This window comes from Martes martes (assembly GCF_963455335.1).
Source record: "Martes martes genome assembly, chromosome: 16".
NCBI classification, from domain to species: domain Eukaryota; kingdom Metazoa; phylum Chordata; class Mammalia; order Carnivora; family Mustelidae; genus Martes; species Martes martes.
Genome location: NC_137904.1, coordinates 17,263,968 through 17,284,064, shown reverse-complemented (window position 1 = coordinate 17,284,064; position 20,097 = coordinate 17,263,968). Strand labels below are relative to the sequence as shown.

Sequence of the window (20,097 nt, the reverse complement as noted above, 5' to 3'; positions counted from 1 at the left end):
TGAGCCTTGGGGTAGCCCATGTACCTACCGATAGCTGGCCTTGGAAGAGTCTCCTATGTTCATGACTGGTCCCAGGAAGCCCTGAGGCAGGTTTCTATATCCATAGCTGGCTCCAGATGAGTCCCTTATGCCCACAAAGCCCCCAAATGGCCTCTGTACCCATAGCTGGCTCTGGGTAGATCCCTGATATCTATAGCTAAGCCCCTGAGCGCCTTAAGTTTGATTTCCTGCCTGGGCATTACCTGAAACACCACCTGTAGTCATCCTTGCCATCAGGTGTGTACCCCACTTGCAACAGCTTGCCTGAGCGGAAGGCCTTCCTCATGCACTTAAGGAAGCTCTTCTCCGTGTCCAGGATGGTGATAGCTCTCTGTGAAAAGACACAGAGAGCAGAGGGGCAAAGGGCTTATCCCAGGGCTTCCCCTGGCTGTCAATGGGGCTTCCAAGATCAGCCTCTCCAGAGTTTGTCCCAGTCCCAGTGCCCCTGAGCAGGACCTCTAGTGCCTTCTAAGTCAAGCCTGTTTCTGAAGCTTGGCAGGTGCACACTCCAAGCTCAGCCCCTCCAGCCCAGACCTGCCCAGGGACTGCTGCTGCCTGCCAGGTCGGGTTGGGGCTGGGCCTCCCACAAGTGAGGTAGAGTGTCCATCCCCGGACTCTTCCCTGAAGTGCTCACAAAGGGGCAGATAGTGTAGTAGTTAAGAGCAGGGCCACACGATGGGACTGCTTGGGTCGAATACTGACTATGCTACCTATTACAGATAGTCCCCGACTTACGATGGTTCAACTTAATGATTTTCAACTTCACAATGATACAAAAGCAATACGCATTTGGCAGAAACCATACTTCAAGTTTTGAACATGGATCTTTTCCCAGGCAAGCAAAATACAGTACAATCCTTTCTCGTGAGGCTGGGAGTGCCCAGTCAGCCATGCGATCACAAGGGTCAATAACCAGCATACTGACAACCACTCTGTACCCATATAACCATTCTACTTCTCACTTTTATTATAGTAGTCAAATTTCATGAGACATCCAACACTTTATTATAAAATAGGCTTTGTGTTAGATGATTTTGCCTAACTGTAGGCTAAAGTTAAGTGCTCTAAGGACACTGAAGGTAGGCTGAGCTAAACTGTGATGTTCAGTAGGTTGGGTGCATTAAATGCATATTTAAATTATGGTAGTTTATTGGAAGGTAACCCCATTGTAAATTGAGGAAGATCTGTAGTTATCTTGGACACAGATACCCAACTTCTCTATGCCTCAGTGCCTTTATCCAAAAATGGAAACGATAATGGTAGCCACTTGATAGCATTGTTGTGAGAATTAAATGAAAGCATGTAAAACACTTAGAACAATACCTGGTATAGAGTCAATGCTACTTAATAAGAATGACAGTTTATTATTAAGCAGGAGAGTAGATATGGATCAGGTGCCTCAAAAACGCAGCTATTAGGGGCGCCTGGGTGGCTCAGTGGGTTAAGCCTCTGCCTTCGGCTCAGGTCATGATCTCAGGGTCCTGGGATCGAGCCCCATGTCGGGCTCTCTGCTTAGTGGGGAGCCTGCTTCCTCCTCTCTCTGCCTGCCTCTCTGTGTACTTGTGATCTCTCTCTCTCTCTCTCTCTCTCTCTCTCTGTCAAATAAATAAATAAAATCTTTTAAAAAAAAAGATTTCAAAAAATGCAGCTATTAGAGATCCCCCCATTCTAGCTTCTCCCCCCAAGTATGGTCTCTGGTGCCCACCCTAGACCAAGCTTCTGTGAGGTGGGCACCCCCTGGGGCTGAGCCCTCCGTCTCCTGCCCCTGGGGACTGTCTAAACACAGTGTCTGTGAACACCAGTTGGTGATGCTTGGGAGGGAAACCCAGAAGGAGGGGCCAGCAGGGAGTCGACTGGGGGAGATGCTCTTGCTTGATCCCCCAGGGCTGCCTGGGGTCTCTGCCCTTCCCCAAACCCTGCAAGGGGTCACACACCTAACTGTGCTAAGCAGCAAAGAGAGCAGCAGACATCCTCCTGCTGGGCACACCCCACCTACTGACCCACCTGTAGCTTCCAGATGTTCTTGCTCTCCTGCGCAATCTTGTTGACAGTCTCACCCATGAGGGCAATGAGCATGTTCAGCAGAAGAATATAGGTGAGAATCACGTAGGCCAGCAACAAGATGATGAAGACAGCCTTGAAGTCATAGTTCTCTGTGAACTCCAGATCACCCATACCAATGGTGAACTTGAAAAGCTCCAGACACGTGGAGTAAAGGCTGTTGTAGGAGCTGTCAGGAGGTCGGCAGCCTGGCCCTCGCCACCTGTGCAATGTGGACTCAGCCGGCACAGAGTTATTCTTCCCATCCTCAATCAGCGTCACCACCGCTACAGGGCATGAGGAGGGACAGGTGCAGCTGAATGGAAGCCAAGACAGAACCACCAACAGACACACCCCATATCCCAGGATGGGTCTGCAGCAGGAATGTTGCTTGGCCATGGAACACTTCTTTATGAATTTAAACACAGAAAAACCACCTTTTTCTTCAGAACTATCAGCAAACTGTTGTAGTATAGCTGATCCTTGAACAACATGGATTGGAACTTCCTGAGTCTACTTATACAGATTTTTTTCAATAAATACCGTATAGTACCGTTAATGTATTTTCTGTATGATTTTATTAATAACTTTTTCTTTTCTGTAGCTTACTTTATTATAAGAATACAGCATGTTATATATATATGTGTGTGTATGTATATATATATATAAAACATATGAAATATGTGTTAATCAACTGTTTATGTTATTGGTAAGACTTTCAATCGGCAGTGGGCTATTATTAAAGTTTTAGGGGAGTCAAAAGTTATTTGCAGATTTTTAACTGTGCAGGGAGTTGGTGTTCCTAATCCCCCTGTTGTTCAAGGGTCAACTGCATACTGTTTTGTTACACTAAGAGCTTTATCATCATCTTCTAGGAAAAAAAAAACTGTTAAAATAAATATGCAAATCTATTTATACAATGTGAATATAGTCACTTTTGTGCAGCACACAACCTGCCTAACTTTACATATCAGTTCTGAATCCACGCCCAGCTTCTCAATCACACCCTGTCTGCCTGTGCACCTAAGAGAGTGACCCAGAGCTAACTCATTCCAGAATGATAGGGACTAAGCAGCTCAGAGCAGAATAGCCTCTTGCAGCACACTACACCTTTCTTTGGGAAAAATAATCTGGAGTCTGACAGCTTCCATAGCCGTTGTGCCCCCATGGTTCCTGCATAGCTGGTAGCCATGAACCCACTTGGCCAAATCCCTTCCCATGGGTACCGAGAGACCAGGGCCTTCAGACTAGGTGCTGGAGCCCACACCCATTCCTATCAGTCAAAGCTCCCAGGCAAAACTGTCCATAACTCTGAGACAGAGATTCCAAAACAGGCTCTGGGGTGGGGACAGGGGACAGTGTGCATGTGAACCATGTAACTGCAGGGCTCAGATGAGGATCAAAGCAGAACCAGGTGCCCAGAAATGCTGCAGATGTGTCAAGAGCTCAGGAACCAGCTTGGAGAGGCTCCCAAAGATGATTGCTCAGACAATCTCAGCATCAAGATAGATGGTAATAGTTAAGATTATGACCCATTTAACACAGTGAGAATCCATGAAAAAGAAACAAAAAAACAGAAGAGAATCTGTGAGGCCACGATGATGTAAATAATAAATGAATGCAGGAGAATGGAAAGCTCCTCCCTACAATAGAACACCAGCTAATAAATGTAGAAGGAACGACAGAGTTAGAAAATCATCATCTGGCAACTATTAGGATTAAGTGATTCAAGTGAGAATCATCTGTTTTAAGTTTGATGAGAAACGGGATATTTACCTAGTCTCAAAGCATCTCCTCACAAATTACTTATTGACTCTTATTGATTCCAAAGGGAAAGACAATTACTTGACAGTAATCTAGCAGACCCATCAAAATCAAGTAATTAAAGTTAATATCACTAGAAATGGGCTAAAGGAACATTGTGGAACTCCTGATACAATGGACTGAGGAAGACACACATTACTTCCTTGATATTCTGATTTTAAAAAATACATACCTGAATCTAATTGTGAGGAAACATCAAACAAACCCAAACTGAGAGACATTGTAAAAACCAGCCTTTATTCATTAAAAATGCTAAGGTTACAAGACAAGGAAAGACTGAGGAATCACTCCAGATTAAAGAAACTACAGAGACTTGACAACTACATGATCTGGGATTTTCATTTCTGTAAAGGACATTATTAGGACAATTGGTGAAATCTGAATAAGGCTGGTAGATTAGCTAATAGCACTGTATCAGTGTTTTATTTCTTTATTTTGATCATTATACACTGTTTATGTAAGAAAAATATTCTTGTTTTTAGGAAATGCAGACTTTATCCAGTGGTAAAGGGCTGATCATGTCTGCAGCTTACTATTTTTTTTAGTATGGTGGTGGTGGTGTGCACGCACATGTGTGCATGCGTGTGTGTGTGTGTGTAGCAGAATGTGATTTTAAAATGTGGTAAAATTTGGGGACTCGGGGTAGTAAGTAAAGTTATTTGCATTATTACAAGTTTTCTGAAAATCTGAAATAATATCAAAATTAAAACTTAAAAAGGGGCACCTGGGTGGCTTAGTCAGTTAAGTACCAATTCCTGATTTTAGCTCAAGTCATGATCTCAGAGTTGTGAGGTCAGGGTCCGCCCTGGGGATGGAGGCTTTTTAAGATTCTCTCTCCCCAACTCCCTCTGCTCCTCTCCTGCTTTCTCTCTTTCTTTCTCTCTCTCTCTCACTGAATTAATTAATTAAATTAATTAGTTTAAAAATTAAAAGTAAAAATGTAAAAAAAAAAATCTAAGCCAAATGCAGCTATACCTCTAAAATTGCTTACAATGTTTTGTGAATTACATTTCCATGTTCTCCTGCTCATTTCTTCTGTTCTTTATTTTCCAACTCTCTCACCTATAGATACATACCCCAGTGGGCCTCTCCCCACCCTGCCCCTGCAGAGTCCTCAGGAAGCTGAGGTGAGCAGGATCTCTGCCCACCACCAGCCCTGAGCAAGCCCATTACCTGTGGAAAACCCGAACAAGAAAACAAGGTAGACAAACATGAAGCGACACAGGTCTCTCAGGATCATCTGCAGGAGAGAGCAGGCTTGTCAGAACCAAGTCCAGTCCCAGGCGAGGCCAAGGGAGGGGTCAGGACTATATCAACCTAGGAGTTACTCTTGAGCCCAAGTAGAGCTGGAGAACATGCAGGAGGGTTTGGTTTGGTGGCTTTCAGTTCTGGGGTCATGAGGAATTCATCCATAGTTCCCACCCTTGGCCTTTGTTCTGGTGGGAGATGGGGGCCTGGTATGTAGAGGGGTCCAGTTTTAGGGGAGCCCCCAAGCCTGGGTCAGGGTCAGATAGCCTGATTCTTGAGGAATACACTGGGAAAGTGGGTCCTGATCTAAACAAGCACCTCCCAGACATTACAGAGGAAGGACAGAGTTTGTAGACCATGTCCCACATACCCACGGTATAGACAGGCTCTGTGGAGAACCTACTTGGACACTGACACCCACCTTCTCAATCATAACAGCATAGATGCCCATCTGCTGGAAGCCGCGGGTGTAGTAGAGCATGTTGGTCCAGCCCATGGCCAGGGAGAACACCATGGAGGCCACGTACTCCTTGTGGTGGCAGAAGTACAGCACCACGGTCCCCAGCATGAACAGTGATTGCACAAAACTGGAGGTGGAGGGATAGCAAGTTCTGTCTGTGAGCACCCAGGAGACCTGCCACCCTCTCAGAAGCACAGAGCACAAGCTGTGGTAGGAGCTAGGGTTGGCTGTCCTGCCTCTTTTAGCCCATGATACTCAGTGTGAGCAAGAGCAACCCCAAGAGGGCAAACGTTGGTTAGGGGGGTACAAAATCTTTTTCTCTATAGAAAGTACAAACATTAATACAGTACACAGACAACTATACAGTGTATTTGTGGTACTAGATAATGGAAGGGGCAATTAGGGAAAAAACATCTAAAAAGGCAAAAAAGAAAAAGGGCTGAGAAACACTGCTTAAGCAGTGAGGAGGGGCAGGCCATGCACTCCTGAAAAATCAGAGGTGGAGTCTGCTGGTCACACCCTCAAACTCAGAAGCAGAGCCAGGGAAGACGTCCCTCAGCAACTTGGCCTGCTGGGGGCTACCCAGGTAGGATCCATGGATAAGGTAGAATAAATCTGATAATCCTATGTCAGAGTCTGTCCAGTGGTCCCTTCTTTACGTATTCATCCCAGGTCTCCTTGTTCATCATGGCCTCCTCCTGAAAGTTCCCCCAGCTACCTTTGCACAATAGACCACACTGACAACCTCATTTGTATGAGGTTGTCAAAAAATTACCATTGTGCTGATGTGAGCCTACTGTAAATTAATGTCAGTAGACTGGCTCATCAATTGGAATTCTGCTGCAAAGGAAAACTATTCCTCTGTATCTGCAGAACTTCAGCCAAAATAAGAACTGACACCAGTTGAGATAGGTAAAGAGTTGCCTTGGGTGGCAAATGGAGCCCTCACATATGAGTTTGGGAAGCGGTGGACAAATGGAAACTGACTTAGCAGATGCAACAAAACCGTATTCCAATCTGTAGTGGGGGGAGAGCTGAGAACCATTTCATTTAATTAAGGAGTCTCAAAAGGCTTAGGGATCTCTGGAGGAGAGATGAAGAGTCCCAAAATAAAGAAGAGTGGAGGTTTTGTCTCTGAAGAAGATGAAACAGAGGATCTTTGGATCCTCTTTCATCAAACAACGTGAAAGCATTGGTATTTTACCAAAAGCAGGAGACTACAGGATTTTTATATAATACAGATTACAGAAATCCCTCTTTTCCACTCAATTCTCAGAAATATGGCATCCAGACTTCTTCCCTTCAGGTAGAAGATTGAAAAGATGCAATTGACTAACTTTGGATATTCTCCAATAAATAGCTTACATAGACTAGTTTATAGTGAAGCTCAAAATTTATACGCCCTATTCATGCATTAAGAGATTCTAGGGGCACCTGGGTGGCTCAGTCAATTAAGCATCTGCCTTCAGCTCAGGTCATGATCCTGGTGTCCTGGGATCAAGCCCAGGCTCCCTGCTTAGCTAGGAGCTTGCTCCTCCCTCTCCCTTTGCTGCTTCCCCTGCTTGTGCTTTCTCTTGTTCTCTCTCCCATTCTCTGTCAAATAAATAAATATATTTTTTTAATTTTAAAAAGAGCCTCCAACCAGTTTTTCAGTCCTCCACTCTTATTCATTAGCAGATTAAAAATTTTCCAAGTATCCTCTAACATGAAAGATAGAGCAAAACAAGAAAATGGGAAACAACAACTTGGAGAAAATAAAACCTATAAACTTACCAAAAACTCTTAATAGTCTCAGAGAGACAAAAGAAGATTGTATCAATGAAACAAGAATAGAATGCTATAAAGAAGGAACAAAGAATTTTAAAGAGTATTTAGAAATTAAAAACATGATATAAAAAATAATAAACTCAATAGGAGGGTTGGAAATTAGAGTTGATTTGTACCTCCCAGAAAGAAGAGCCAAAGATAAAGAGATAAAACACAAGTGAGAAAATATAAGAACTGGTTCAGACTAGGTCAAGAAGTTCCATATACATACCACAGGGTTCCAGAAGAGAAATCAAGAAATAAAAGATACAAATTTCCAGATTGAAAGAGCCCCCTAAGTGCCCAGGACATTGGATAAAAACACATCCACATCAAGACACATCATTAAGTTTCAGAACACTAGGAACAAATAGGAGATACTACAGATTTACAAAGAGAAAAAACAAACCAGGTCTTAAAGGAGGATCCAGAGTCTGAATGGTTTTGAACTTGTTGTCTATAATACTGGAAGCAAGGAAACAATGGAGAAATATCTTCAAATTCTTAGAAGAATTGTATACCCAACCAAGCTATCAACCAAACATGAAGGTATAGTAGAATATTTTCAGACATGCCAGATTTGAAATAAATTTTATTCCCCCTTGCCTTACTATGTGTCTTCTCTCTTTGGCTAAAGGATGCCTTCTCCCCAAAAAGGGAGTGAATCAGTAAAGAGGAAGACAGAAGGTTAAGAAAATAAAGGATCCAAATCAGGAGAGAATTGAAAGGGATCTCCAAGGTGCTAGTGAAGGGATAACACATTGGATGTGTATGTGGCAGCAATGAAACTCAAGAACCAGGTATGGTGAGAGCTGTCATCACTGTGTTCTCCACCATGAGGTCATCCTTTTCACCAGATGATAATACTGAAGGATGTTCTCAAATAAAACAAGGAAGAAAACCAAGAAAGAGATAGTAAGTCTAACCCAGGAGGAAAGCAGTGAGCATCCCAAGACTGGCAGCAAAGAAGAGTCCCAGAAGGACAGCTAAGCAGCAGGCCCAGAGAGCAAAGAGCTCAGTTAGAAAGAGAGGACAGCACTCCAGGAGGAAATCCCTCCAGAAAAGAAAAAGGAGCAGGGGATTCCAATCATATAATTTAGGTGACTGAGTTTGAGAAAAATTGTAGTGAGAGGTTTCGAGATATGTGGGACAAGTTAACAGTGGATACAAAGAAAACTAAACAAATAAAAACAAGACAATTACTAACTTTAGGAGAAAGAGGAAAAAAAGACATAGAATATATTTTGAAGCTCAACTGTGAATACTACTTATAGAGACATAAGAATGTAAATTACTGGGGCACCTGGGTGGCTCAGTGGGTTAGAGCCTCTGCCTTCGGCTCAGGTCATGATCTGAGCCCGCTTCCCCCCGCCCCCGCCCACCTGCCTCTCTGCCTACTTGTGATCTGTCAAATAAATAAATAAATAAATAAATAAATAAATCTTTAAAAAAAAAGAATGTAAATTACTCAATATCCAGTAAAACAAAAATTATTATGAACCATATTAGAAGGCTAGAGAAGTGGAAGCAGAAAGGAAAGAAGTACAAAGAGGCTAAATCCTCATCTACTGGGTGAGTAAACATCAGAGGAAAGTTTTGAGAATGAAAAGTGATTGTCCCTGGGAAGGAGGAATGCGAGGAATGAGAAGGGTTAAGATGAGGAACTCATATACTGGTTATAAGCTTTTTAGTACTCATCAATGTTTCCATATGTGCATGGGTAGTTTAAAATAAAATAAAATAAAATAAATTTCTAACCTGCCTACAATGGGTCTTCCTAGAAATAGAATCAAGTTTATTGGCACAATGCTATGTAGGAAAATACTGCTTCTCTTAGTAAAGCAAACCAGCATTGCACTAACCCTACAGACCTTGGTCTTTGAAGTTAAAGTGTAAGTATCTCAGAGAAAGACAAATACCATATGATTTCACTCATATGTAAAATTTAAGAAACAAAAAAGGTGAACATAGGACCCCTAAATAAAATAAGATGAAAACTGAGAGGGAGGCAAACCATAAGGGATGCTGAACTCTAGGAAACAAACTGAGGGTGGCTGGAGGGGAGGTGAGTGGGGGGGAAAGGGTAATTAATTGGGTGTTGGGCATTAAGGAAGTCAATTGATGTAATGAGCACTGGGTGTTATATGCAACTGATGAACCACTAAATTCATCCCCTGAAACAAATAAAAAACAAAACAAAATAAAACAAAAGTGTAAACATCTCAAGATTATAGTAAAAGCGTGGGGTTTGTGAGTCCTAGGGACAAGCTAGCTACAACTGGATGAGAATCAGCTCCTTGCATTTGCCAGGAATAGAGAGAGAGGCCTCGGGAATGAGGGAAACCTGGAGATCAGAGTAAAGTCCAAGGAAGAGATCCCAGGAGAAGAATCCATTGCCATCTGAAGGCCCCCTTTGTAACCTGGGCCCTGCAAGGAAACTTCCTAAGGTTCCAGGTTATTTTGTGAAGGAAGGAGGTTCTTTGTGACATCCACATTGTTCTTGTAACTATGTTTTTGCTTATCTGTCTCCCCCTAAAGCAGTGTACCTCCCCAGGTAGGGGGCATTTGGCAATATCTAGATACATTTTTGGCTGTCAAGACTGGGGGACAGGGAGAATGCCATTGGCATCTGGAAGGTAGAGGCCAGGGATGCAGCTAAACATTCTATAATGCATAGGACAGTAACCCCCTCCCCAGCAAAGAATCATCCAGTCCAAAATGTCCACAGTGCCAAGGCTGAGAAGCCCTGCCCTAAAAACTGGAAATGCCTTGAAGATAGGAATCATATCTGTTTCATCTCAGTATCCCAGTGCCAATTCACTGAATGCCAAATGGTCAGACAAATGTATGAAAAAAATGAACAAGAGTATTCAGTCTGTAACTCAGACTGTAAGCCCCAAGAGCCCACCTCTGTCATTCCCTAGTACCTGGTGCATCTCTGACAGAATAGAGCCTCCGCATCCACTCATTCGACACACATTTCCTGAGGGCCTTCCACCATTCATTCAACATGCTTGTGAGGTCCTACTGTGTTCCAAGCCCAGCACGAGTGAAAGGGTGGGTGAGAAGGATGGCTATAATCTTAGGACTGGGCCAACAGATGCTGTCTGTTTTGGAGACGTAAGAATCAAAGTGTTACTTACAAAAGCATTTCACTGTAGCTGTCCACAAACAAGGTCTTCAGTGATGGCCTCCTCTGCAGGAAATATTGAATCTGCAGGCAAACAGAGAGAGTAAGCTCCCAGGAAAGGCTAGATGGTGAGCACTTGCAATGTTTCCTAAATGGCCTAAAATAGAACACAGGAGAGCATCAAAGCAGATTCCAATGAGGGCAGAACAGTGAGGCTAACAGGTAACTGAATCAGGAGAGATTTTTTAAAATAGAGAGTGAAATTTAACAATACCTAGAAGTAAAGGCAGTAAGGAAAATCATCAAAATATTATTAATTGCTGTATTTGAATGATGAGATGGAGAGATTTTTTTTCTTCTTCCTACTATGTGCATTTTCCATAGTTTTCTTTAATAACTGTGCATTATAGTAAAAATTCTTTAATCAGCCTCCACTGAACTAAGTCACCAGATTAGCCAGTGCTCTCCATTCCCTGAAAATATTCTGACCAATGCCCACAGTGAGTGCTGGTGGCTAGGAGATCCTCTCTCAGACACCCACACCCTCTACTCCCTCCCACTGGTTAATCCTGGTTGCTGAGAGTGCTTTTTGCCCACTGCACTTGCTACTGTGGCTTTGTATTTTATTATAATTTAAAATATGAGTACAAAATAAAGACAGCCGCTTTTGTAAAGACAGAGCCCAACAATTTGGAAAGACTCCTTAATGGTGAGTCACTAAGAAACACTGGGTGTAGCTTAGATCAAAAAGATTAAGGGGAAAAATCATAACGATCTCCAAATATTTGTAACAGTGTAACATGTAACATTGGTCCAAACTTCAAAGAAAAGATTGTTCATATGTTAGAAGTACCACCAAGTAATATGCATGTATTTTCAGGTAAAATAAAATAATGCCAGTATATGTGTACATTTCTTTCATTATTTTGAACTTTAACAGAATGTTTGGATAAAATGAACAACAGTCGTGATCCAATCTATTTCTGTAATTAAATATTACAGTTGATCCTTGAGCAGCACGGTTTTGAACTGTGAGGAACCACTCATGCAGGGGTTTGGGTGGTTCTTTTTATAAACACGAGATAGTACTGTAAATGTATTTTCTCTTCCTTATGATGTTCTTAGTAACGTTTTATTTTCTCTAGCTTACTTTATTGTAAGAATATAGCATACAATACACATATCATCCAGAATACATGTTAATTGACTGTTTATGTTATTGGTAAGTCTTCCGGTCAATAGTGGGCTATTAGTAGTTAAACTGAGGGAAGTCAAAAGTCAAAATGAGCACTGGGTGTTATATGCAACTCATGAACCACTAAATTCATCCCCTGAAATGAATAAAAAACAAAACAAAAGTGTAAGCATGTAGACTTTTGATTGTGGGGGCAGTTGGTGCACTTAATCCCTGCAGTATTCTAGGGTCCACTGTACATTCAGTCCTGACTGTCCTTGAATGTGACTATCCTGGGTCCACAGGAACCCATGGGGCAGACCCTCAACCCCCAGTCGTGAATGTCTGGAGAGCTCTCTTCTTCACTTGTGTATCTCTCCCATGAATTAAAGAGTGAGTGAGCACTGAGTGAGTCTCTTGGCTTTTTGTTTTGGTGATCATGGAGACTCACGGTGTGGGAAGGAATGCTTACCCCTCGGAAAAAGAAGTAGACTCCCCCTGACACAGAAAGAATCTCGCCAGTGACTCGGAAATAGTCCCCAATGGTGTGTTTCAGCTTATAGGGAGGCTGCAAGATGCAGAGAAGTTAATTACTCCATTCACTTATTCACTCATTCAACAAACATTTTCCAAGCCCTGTGATTAAGAGCCACCTCCTGCCCAAGAGGCTCAGCCTCTACCGAGAGAAAGGCATAGGGGCGTCTGGGTGGCTCAGTTGGTGAAACATCTGCCTTTGGCTCAGGTCATGATCCCCAGGGTCCTGGGATCAAGCCCCATGTCTGGTTCCCTGCTCAGTGGGGAGCCTGCTTCTCCCTCTCCTCCCTGTTGTGTTCTCTCTTGCTATCTCTGTCTCTGTCTCTCTCTCTCTCTCTAATAAATAAATAAAATCTTTAAAAGAGAGAAAGAGAGAGAGAGGCATAATTAAAGACAGTGCATTATTGGGGACACTTGCAAGGAGGCCCCTCTGCAGGACCTGATTCCCAAGGTGGCAGACTCTAGGTGCCAAGCAGAGTATCCTTACAGTGCTGTGCTGTCCCAGCACGGAGCTCTGCTGGGAGAAGGGTGATGGCATAGGTGGAAACACTCCTATAGACTCAATGCCATATGCTTCCTGATGCTCCCATGGCCATGGTGAACCCGTCAAGGTTTCCCATGGATGGTGGAAGGTGGGACATTCCACACACATGTGTCATCCTTGTGTCTCAGACCCTTTCCTGGGGTGGGTTTCCTTTCTGCATGCCATCAATGGTTTGTAAAATACTGATTTACTACTTGTCTCACTAGCATGTTTCTCTTCTGTCATAAAATGAAATTATTAAATGGCTTATTAAGTGGATAGAAGTCAGGTTTTACCTAACTCAGAAGTAGAATTTTTTTTTCATTTTTTAAAAAATTTTATTTATTCATTTGGGAAAAAGAGCATAAGCAGGAGGAGAGGCAGAGAGAGAGGGAGAAGCAGGCTCCCCGCTGAGCTGGGAGCCTGATGTGGGGCCCAATCCCAGGACCAGAGATCATGACCTGAGCTTCAGGGAAACACTTAACCATCTGAGCCACCCAGGTGCCCCGGAAGTGGAATTTTATATCAAATTTATAAGCAAGGTACCCTGGAAATAAAGGCAACAAATTAAGTGCTTGGGTAGCAAATGGAAAGGATTCAATTCAGTAACTCAAAGGAGTCGAAAGCTCCTGGCAGATGAAGAAGTCTGGTCTTAAGCTGATTTGAAGGATGGCCCAGGGCCTGGCACAGAAGATGTGCTCAAGGGGCACCTGGGTGGCTCAGTCAGTTAAGTGTCTGCTTTCAGCTCAGGTCATGATCCCAGGACCCTTTCATCTCTTCAGCACGCTAGGAAGGAGTCCAGGATCTTATAAGAATGCCCATTCCTCTCCCCACTTCCCTGTCGTGAGGCTGAGCCTCAGTCCCCACCAAGCCATCCACAGGCCTGTAGTAGGCTGCTGTGGTGAAGATGATCATATACAAGCAGTAGACGAAGAAGTTGAAGTAGAAGATGCGCTTGACAAATCTGTCCCATTTGTCCTGCAGAAGTCGGTTCAGCGGTTCCACCAAAAGCATGTCGTGGCGATTCTAAAGGGAGCAGAGAGAGGTAAGACTCACTCCCCAGCCAGAAACCACAGAATCTCATATCCAAGAGATCTCTTTTAAAGTTCCACTATCCCTAAGATGGATGAGCCAAAATCAGATCATCCCAACCTTTGCTGGCCATCAAGCCCAACCCCCAGCCCAAGCTTAAGCTCCCTCAACAAGGTCCCTGTTCAATGTCTTCTTCAATACCTTTGGAGATAGGAATCTCCTGGTCTCACACAACCTGGGGAGAAATGCTGTCAGGAAGATCTATCCTCTGGAGTTAAGTTGGTCTTCTCTGCTTTCTACCAGTTGTCCCAGTTCTGCACCTAGGGACTCCAGTACTGAATTTCTGCCCAAGAGAGCCTTTGGAGACATGAAAACGGCAGCCATGCCCCCATAGCCCTCTCCTCTCTAGATCTAACACCCCGGCATTTTTGGAGACATTTCCTACATGGGCCAGCCCTCTGGGATTCTGAGTCTAGGCCCTGAATCAGCATGGCAGCCCAGACAGAGGCTAATAGGGCAGAGTAAAGCAGGCTAGGCCGCTCTCTCCCCTGAACTTTGCCCCTGTAAACACAGCCTCTGTCCCGTGAGATACTGGGGCAGGCCCTCCTCACTGACAGCACAGACGCACCCCCTAGGTCTGCCTCAGAGACTGGTATCACCTTAGAAAGAATGGACAGGAGAGGTGGCCTTTCAAAGCAGTGGTGGTAGGACAGACTTTTCATTAAGTGGCCCTGGGATGCTCATTCGGAAACAAAATAATTAAGTAAGATGCCTACTTCATACCTACACAAAAGTAAATTCTAGGTAAATTAAGAAGCCAAACATAAAATATCTACAAAGGAGGGAAACAAAAGTACTGAAGGATATGTGTATAATCTTGAATGGGAAAGACCTTGCAAAGCAAGACACAGGTCACAGAAGCTATAAAGGAAAAAGACTAATTAATCTGACTCTCAAAATGAAAAACTTACAAGCAAATGATGCCTTATATGAAGTTAGAAGACAAGAGACAGACCAGAAGAAAATAAAATATTTGCTACATATGCAATAAAGAAAGGATCAACTCATTCTATAACAAGAGTACCTACAAACCAAAAGGAATGGGACCAACAGTCCAGTAGAAGAGATGGCGAAGGACAACGAATAGGAAATCTAACCAAAGAAATATGAATGGTCAGATAATTATATAAAATATTATCCACCTCACATTATCAAGAAAACGAGAATTAAGACATCAATAAGATAGCATTTTTGGCCCCAAGAACTTAAATTAGTTTTTGAGAAAAGATTGATAATCCCCAGGTTGACAAGGACATGGATAGATTTTTACCCATTAGTGGTGGGCAAATGAATTGAGGCAGTCTTTTTGAAGGACAATTTGGCAGTAGCTATTAAAATGTTAAAACATACATACTTTTTTGATTTAGCAATTCCAATTCCAGGCATCCTAGAAAAATTCCCAAACCCATGCCAAGTGGCTTGCAGCACTGTAGTAACAAAAAACTAGAAATAACTTAAATGTCCTCCAATGGACATTTACTCCATCCCTACTATGGAACACTATGCAGCTGGAGTTTTTCTGAAGGAAGCAGGCCCATATGTACTGATATAAAACTATCTACAAGACACACCTTTAAATGAAAGAACTGTTCTACATTTCATATGGTATGATCCCATTTATGTAAATAAAATGAAACCACACATTTTTATATGGTATAAAAAGAAGATTCTTGGGGCACCTGGGTGGCTCAGTGGTTTGAGCCTCTGCCTTCGGCTTGGGTCATGGTCTCGGGGTCCTGGGATCAAGACCCGCATTGGGCTCTCTGCTCGGCGGGGAGCCTGCTTCCCCTCCCCCTCTGCCTGCCTCTCTCAAGCGTGCTTGTGATCTCTGTCTGTCAAATAAATAAATAAAGTCTTCAAAAAAAAAAAGAGGATTCTTTTTGTTTATCTGAAATATTTGTGGTTTTTTTATGGGAAAATTAGCCTACATTATTTGTATGATGAAGGAAAACATTCAGTGGGAATAAATGGGGAGATGAGGCATCAGGGCCTAGGCCCCAGGCAGTGGGTTTTCCAGGCAAAGCTGGATGGGGGCTAGGACAGGGTCTGGGGCGCAGTGAGGCCAGAAGCCCACCCTGCCCAGGCCCCACCCAGGCCCACTCACAGGGGTCTCGCTGCTGCTGTAGGCGATCACCTCCAGCACTGAGTTCTTCTCACAAGTGTCAATGCAGGACAGGTCGTAGAGCGAGGAGTGCACGGGACCATACGCCCATTCCGTGAACTTCCTGGACAGATGCCTGCACTCGGGCTCCTGGATCTCCCTCTGGAGAATATAGGCCAAGACCTGCCATAGGGATGTAAGAGCTTGTGAGAGACCAGCCTGGAGCCCCCCACCAGGCACATCCCCACCATGCCCCCAGCTCTACCTCAATGATAAGTCTGCTTCCTAGCCCAACTGGAGACCAACCCAGCCCCAGGAAAGCGCTCACTTCTATCCAAGCAGCCTCCTGACCAACCTGCCCACTTACTCAGACGCCAGCTGCAGCCACATCAGACCCATGGTGGCCTGATCACACTTGGAGGATCACACCTGGTCACATCCATTTCACCCTTGGCTCAACCTACCCCCATGCCCAGGTGCCAGCACCTCACTCCTACTCCGTGTTTGGTTGGTGCTGCTCAGAGGTGGAAATCAGAAAAGGACAGGTGTGGTGCCTGACTTCTGCTTAGCATCTCACACTTCCTCTGGTTTCCTCTAATAGTCCCTAGTGCCACAGCAGCAGGGCTCTGCAAGGTGGTGATCCCAGGTATGCAGCAATGTAGGCACTTCCCTCCCACAGCACCCTCAAAAGTCATACCCCAGCTCAGCTATGAAGCCTGCCCCCTACCCCAATTTTCCCACTCCCGGCAGCCAGAGCCAGTGGTGTCAGCCCCTTTTTGTTGGTGAGCTCCTCCAGCTTCAGCGTCGGGTGGAGCTTGGCCCCCAGGATCAGAATCTCATTGTACATGCTTGTCACAAACTTGGTGTTGTCTGCTGTGTTGTCGGCCACCTCTACCAGCGCATGCAGCACTGTGTTGCCCACGGAGTCCCTGGCGCTGATGTCCGCTGGCTGCCAAGAGTTCTGCAGCAGGAACTTCACAATGCCCAGCTGGTTGGTGCATGCAGCCAAAGAGAGGGGCAGCTCACCTGTGGCCAACACAGGAATATGATGGGCCTCAGGAATACAGTAGCTTGGTCCCTGGACCACCCAGCCTCCAAATCCCTCTGTCTCCACCCCAAACCTCCCCTTAGCAATTGTCAAAAAGCCACATGTCCCTACCAAAGTAGAAGCCAGGCCGCCCTTTGGTTTTCTTAAAGAAGTCCCCGTTGGCTGCAGCCTGGACGTCTGCCCCATTCTCCACCAGGAGGGTCACTAGTGCCATGTTCCGCCTCTCGATGGCAATGTGCAGGGCCGTCTGGCCTGTGGAGATGGGTGCTGTTGGGTTTGTACTCACAGTCCTGTGCTTGGGCAGGTACAAGGGGAAGACTTGGGCAGAAAATGCCAGATGACTCCCCCGCAAAAACAGGAGAGCTGGACAGAATGCCCAAAGGGGGCCCAGGGAGTCCCCCTGGCAGAAGCAGAGACCCACAGGGGAATACCAGACTGGGAACTGTAGTAGTCAAAGCTGCCCAACATCAAGGAACAGTAGCAGAGACAGTAGTCGTGGCTTCTGGAGGCAAAGAACACCAAGTCCATAGAGGGAAGGTGGGGACTGTCAGCACCAGGAGAAATCAAGTCCAGCAGGCAGGGGAGGCAAGGACCCCCTGGGCTCAGGAGATGCCACCTCAGTGGCTGGTATAGGGAGCAAGGAGCCGAGAGGCTTGCCCAGGCACAACAACGCCTGCTGGCTCCAGGTGTGCTGGTGAACAGAGCCATGCCAGACCCCGTCCCCCTCCTCACCCTTGTAGTAGCTGTCTGTGTAGCTGGCATTGACAAACTCCTTCAGGCTGTCCGTCTGCCGGGCAATCTCCAAGAGCAGGGGGATGGTGTCATTCTGCCCCTCGTGCAGGTTGAGCATGGCTTTCAGCAGACAGGTCTTCCCGGTCTCTGGGTCTGCAAGACAAAGGGAGGATCAGAGCGGGGCACAGTGGCCGGGGCCCCTCCCAGGAAGCCGGCTCCCCAGGGCCACCTTTGAACTCGCTGTCCATCAGGTGCTTCTTGCTCCTCTGCAGGAAGAGCAGCAGGCTCTGCAACTCCTCACAGTCATTCTGAGCGATGGCTTCAAAGATCTTCCTGCGATCGTAGAGCTTGAGGCTCTTCTCAGATCCGGCAGTGACAGAATCCTGGGACAGCTGCCTGGGGGCCAGAAAACCCCTTCATTGAACTATTCTGACCAGGGAGCATGACGGAAGCCCAAGGCAAACCAAAAGGGAAAAAATACGTGATACAAAACCCATGCCTTAGTCTAGGTGACTGTCCAGGAAACTGATTAACAAGGAACCGTGGGGGTGTAAGTGCCCTCATTCCATCCCCAGCCCACCAGTAGGCACCCTCTGGAAAGTCTTTCCTGCCACCACTTCCTCCAATACCCAAGCCACTCACTTCTCCACTTGCTCAGGAGCTGGGGCTCTAGGGGCAGTGTCCTGGAGGGGGCTGGAGACGGGGGTTTGAAGGGTTTGGATGGCCACTGCCAAGTGAAAAATGTCCCTATACTGGCCTGGGGGTTAGCTAGTCTATGAGCCCTCCCTGACCTGCCTTGGTGGAGGCACTTGGTGGGCTCCTCACTAGAATGGTTCTGCCCTCTCTGTCTGAAAGCCTTCCGGCTTTGAGCTTTTCAACTTAAAGTCTAAATATTTGAGGCTGGTGAGCATTGAGGACTGGACACCTGGAAATCAGCCGGCAGCTACGATCAGCATATACACCAGCATCCATGACCATGTGTCCCAAAGCTGCTATGAGGGCAGATGTTGGACCACATGACTTCTGAAGGGTCCCCAGCTCCCTGGCTCTGTGACCCACAGCCCAGAAGCTAGAGCACCACGTGGTATCTCCATAGCTGGGGCCTCAGCCAGAGGAGCCAGCTCAGCTCCTGGTGAAGAAGGGGGTCCATGCTCCAGATACAGCTTACCTGGCACATGCGGGGCCATCCTCGTGCTTCTGGATGATGACAACAGGGTTGACTGTGATGGCTGGGCAAGAGGCTAGCTGGCCTTCTTCGTAAGAACAATCCATAGGAGAAGCCTCCTCTGAGTCACACTTCCCAAAAAGCCGGCTGCGGCTCTTAGCCGTGGGGAAGAAGTGGGGCTTGGCTGGAGCTGACCTGGAATTAGGGTCTCCATCCAGGGGGTCTGGGCAGGAGTCCTCTTGGGATGGGTCCTCAGCCTGCCCTGAATCTGAGCTCCCCCATTTCTTCATCCTTGCCAGATCCTTCGTGGCCTAAGAGGCAGCCTGCAGGCAGCCACCAAGATGAGGTTTGTTCCCAGCTCAAGGACAGCGTGATTCTAGCCCACATCTGCCCTCCTTGCAAAAGCCCCTGTGAAGCAGCACACCCCAGAGGTCCAATAGCTGCTGGCACTAGCCCGCTAGAACTGAAGCTTCCGGAGGTGCTGTACCTCCTACCCTAGGCGTGAACTGGCCTAGCAGCCCCATGAGCATGGGGCTCAGGGGTGAATGGGTCCCCCAGCTCGGAGCCATCAGGCTCTAAAGGTCTTGAATGTATTGCTCTCCTCTCTGGACCTCAGGTGCCTCTTCTGCAAAGTAGGATGTTAACCACTGCTCTGCTTCCCTCCAAGATCAAAGTAAGGGAACCAATGGGAGTGGCTGTCATTGACTGCATATTCAGGAGAGAACAAGGTGCTGAGGATGGCTCAACCCTGAAAAGCAGGGCAGGCTGTATCTTCACGAACAAGGCGAGCAGCGTGACCCTGTCACCAGCCATGCACTCACAGGCCTTTGCTCTTTGACCTGGTTGGCCGCAACTGTTGAGTTTGTAGGAGATTTTTCGTACTTTTGGTCATTTCTGTGAAACTGGCATATTTCAAGCATCCCTGAACTTGGAAATTTTAAATGATTCAGGGCTGGTTCAGGCCTTCTGGCACATATGGCTGTGAACTTGTTTTGATACTGTTTTCCATTCACTCTCTAACCTCCTCTCCCACTCTTCGCTCCATCCAAGCAGGATATCCCCACTATCTAATATCCAGGGCTCTCCCATATCTCAGGGCCTCCACCTGGGGTACTTTTTCCCTTCTCCTCCTCTTGCCCAAATCCTGCCACCTTTAAGATGCCAACTCCCCTTGCAACATC

The 20,097-nt window shown here is 45.8% G+C and overlaps 1 protein-coding gene across 3 annotated transcripts in view; it reads right to left on the bottom strand.

Annotated features, from left to right (window-relative positions):
- The window catches only part of TRPV1 (transient receptor potential cation channel subfamily V member 1), a 31,197-nt gene extending 11,843 nt beyond the window's left edge, over positions 1-19,354 (bottom strand). The window contains exons 1-13 of one of the 3 annotated variants that reach the window (XM_080826561.1): positions 18,920-19,354; positions 17,981-18,147; positions 17,752-17,904; positions 17,131-17,271; positions 16,699-16,997; positions 15,975-16,154; positions 13,646-13,804; positions 12,194-12,289; positions 10,561-10,631; positions 5,573-5,738; positions 5,077-5,143; positions 2,044-2,366; positions 243-370 (exon numbers count right to left, since the gene is read on the bottom strand). In XM_080826561.1, coding sequence (XP_080682687.1) covers positions 243-370; positions 2,044-2,366; positions 5,077-5,143; positions 5,573-5,738; positions 10,561-10,631; positions 12,194-12,289; positions 13,646-13,804; positions 15,975-16,154; positions 16,699-16,997; positions 17,131-17,271; positions 17,752-17,904; positions 17,981-18,147; positions 18,920-19,206 — 2,237 coding nt within the window. In that variant the 5' untranslated portion in view covers positions 19,207-19,354. The remainder of the gene's footprint in view (positions 1-242; positions 371-2,043; positions 2,367-5,076; positions 5,144-5,572; positions 5,739-10,560; positions 10,632-12,193; positions 12,290-13,645; positions 13,805-15,974; positions 16,155-16,698; positions 16,998-17,130; positions 17,272-17,751; positions 17,905-17,980; positions 18,148-18,919) is intronic. The other 2 variants (XM_080826562.1, XM_080826563.1) reach the window with 2 other exon arrangements.
- Between the last annotated feature and the right edge of the window lie 743 nt (positions 19,355-20,097).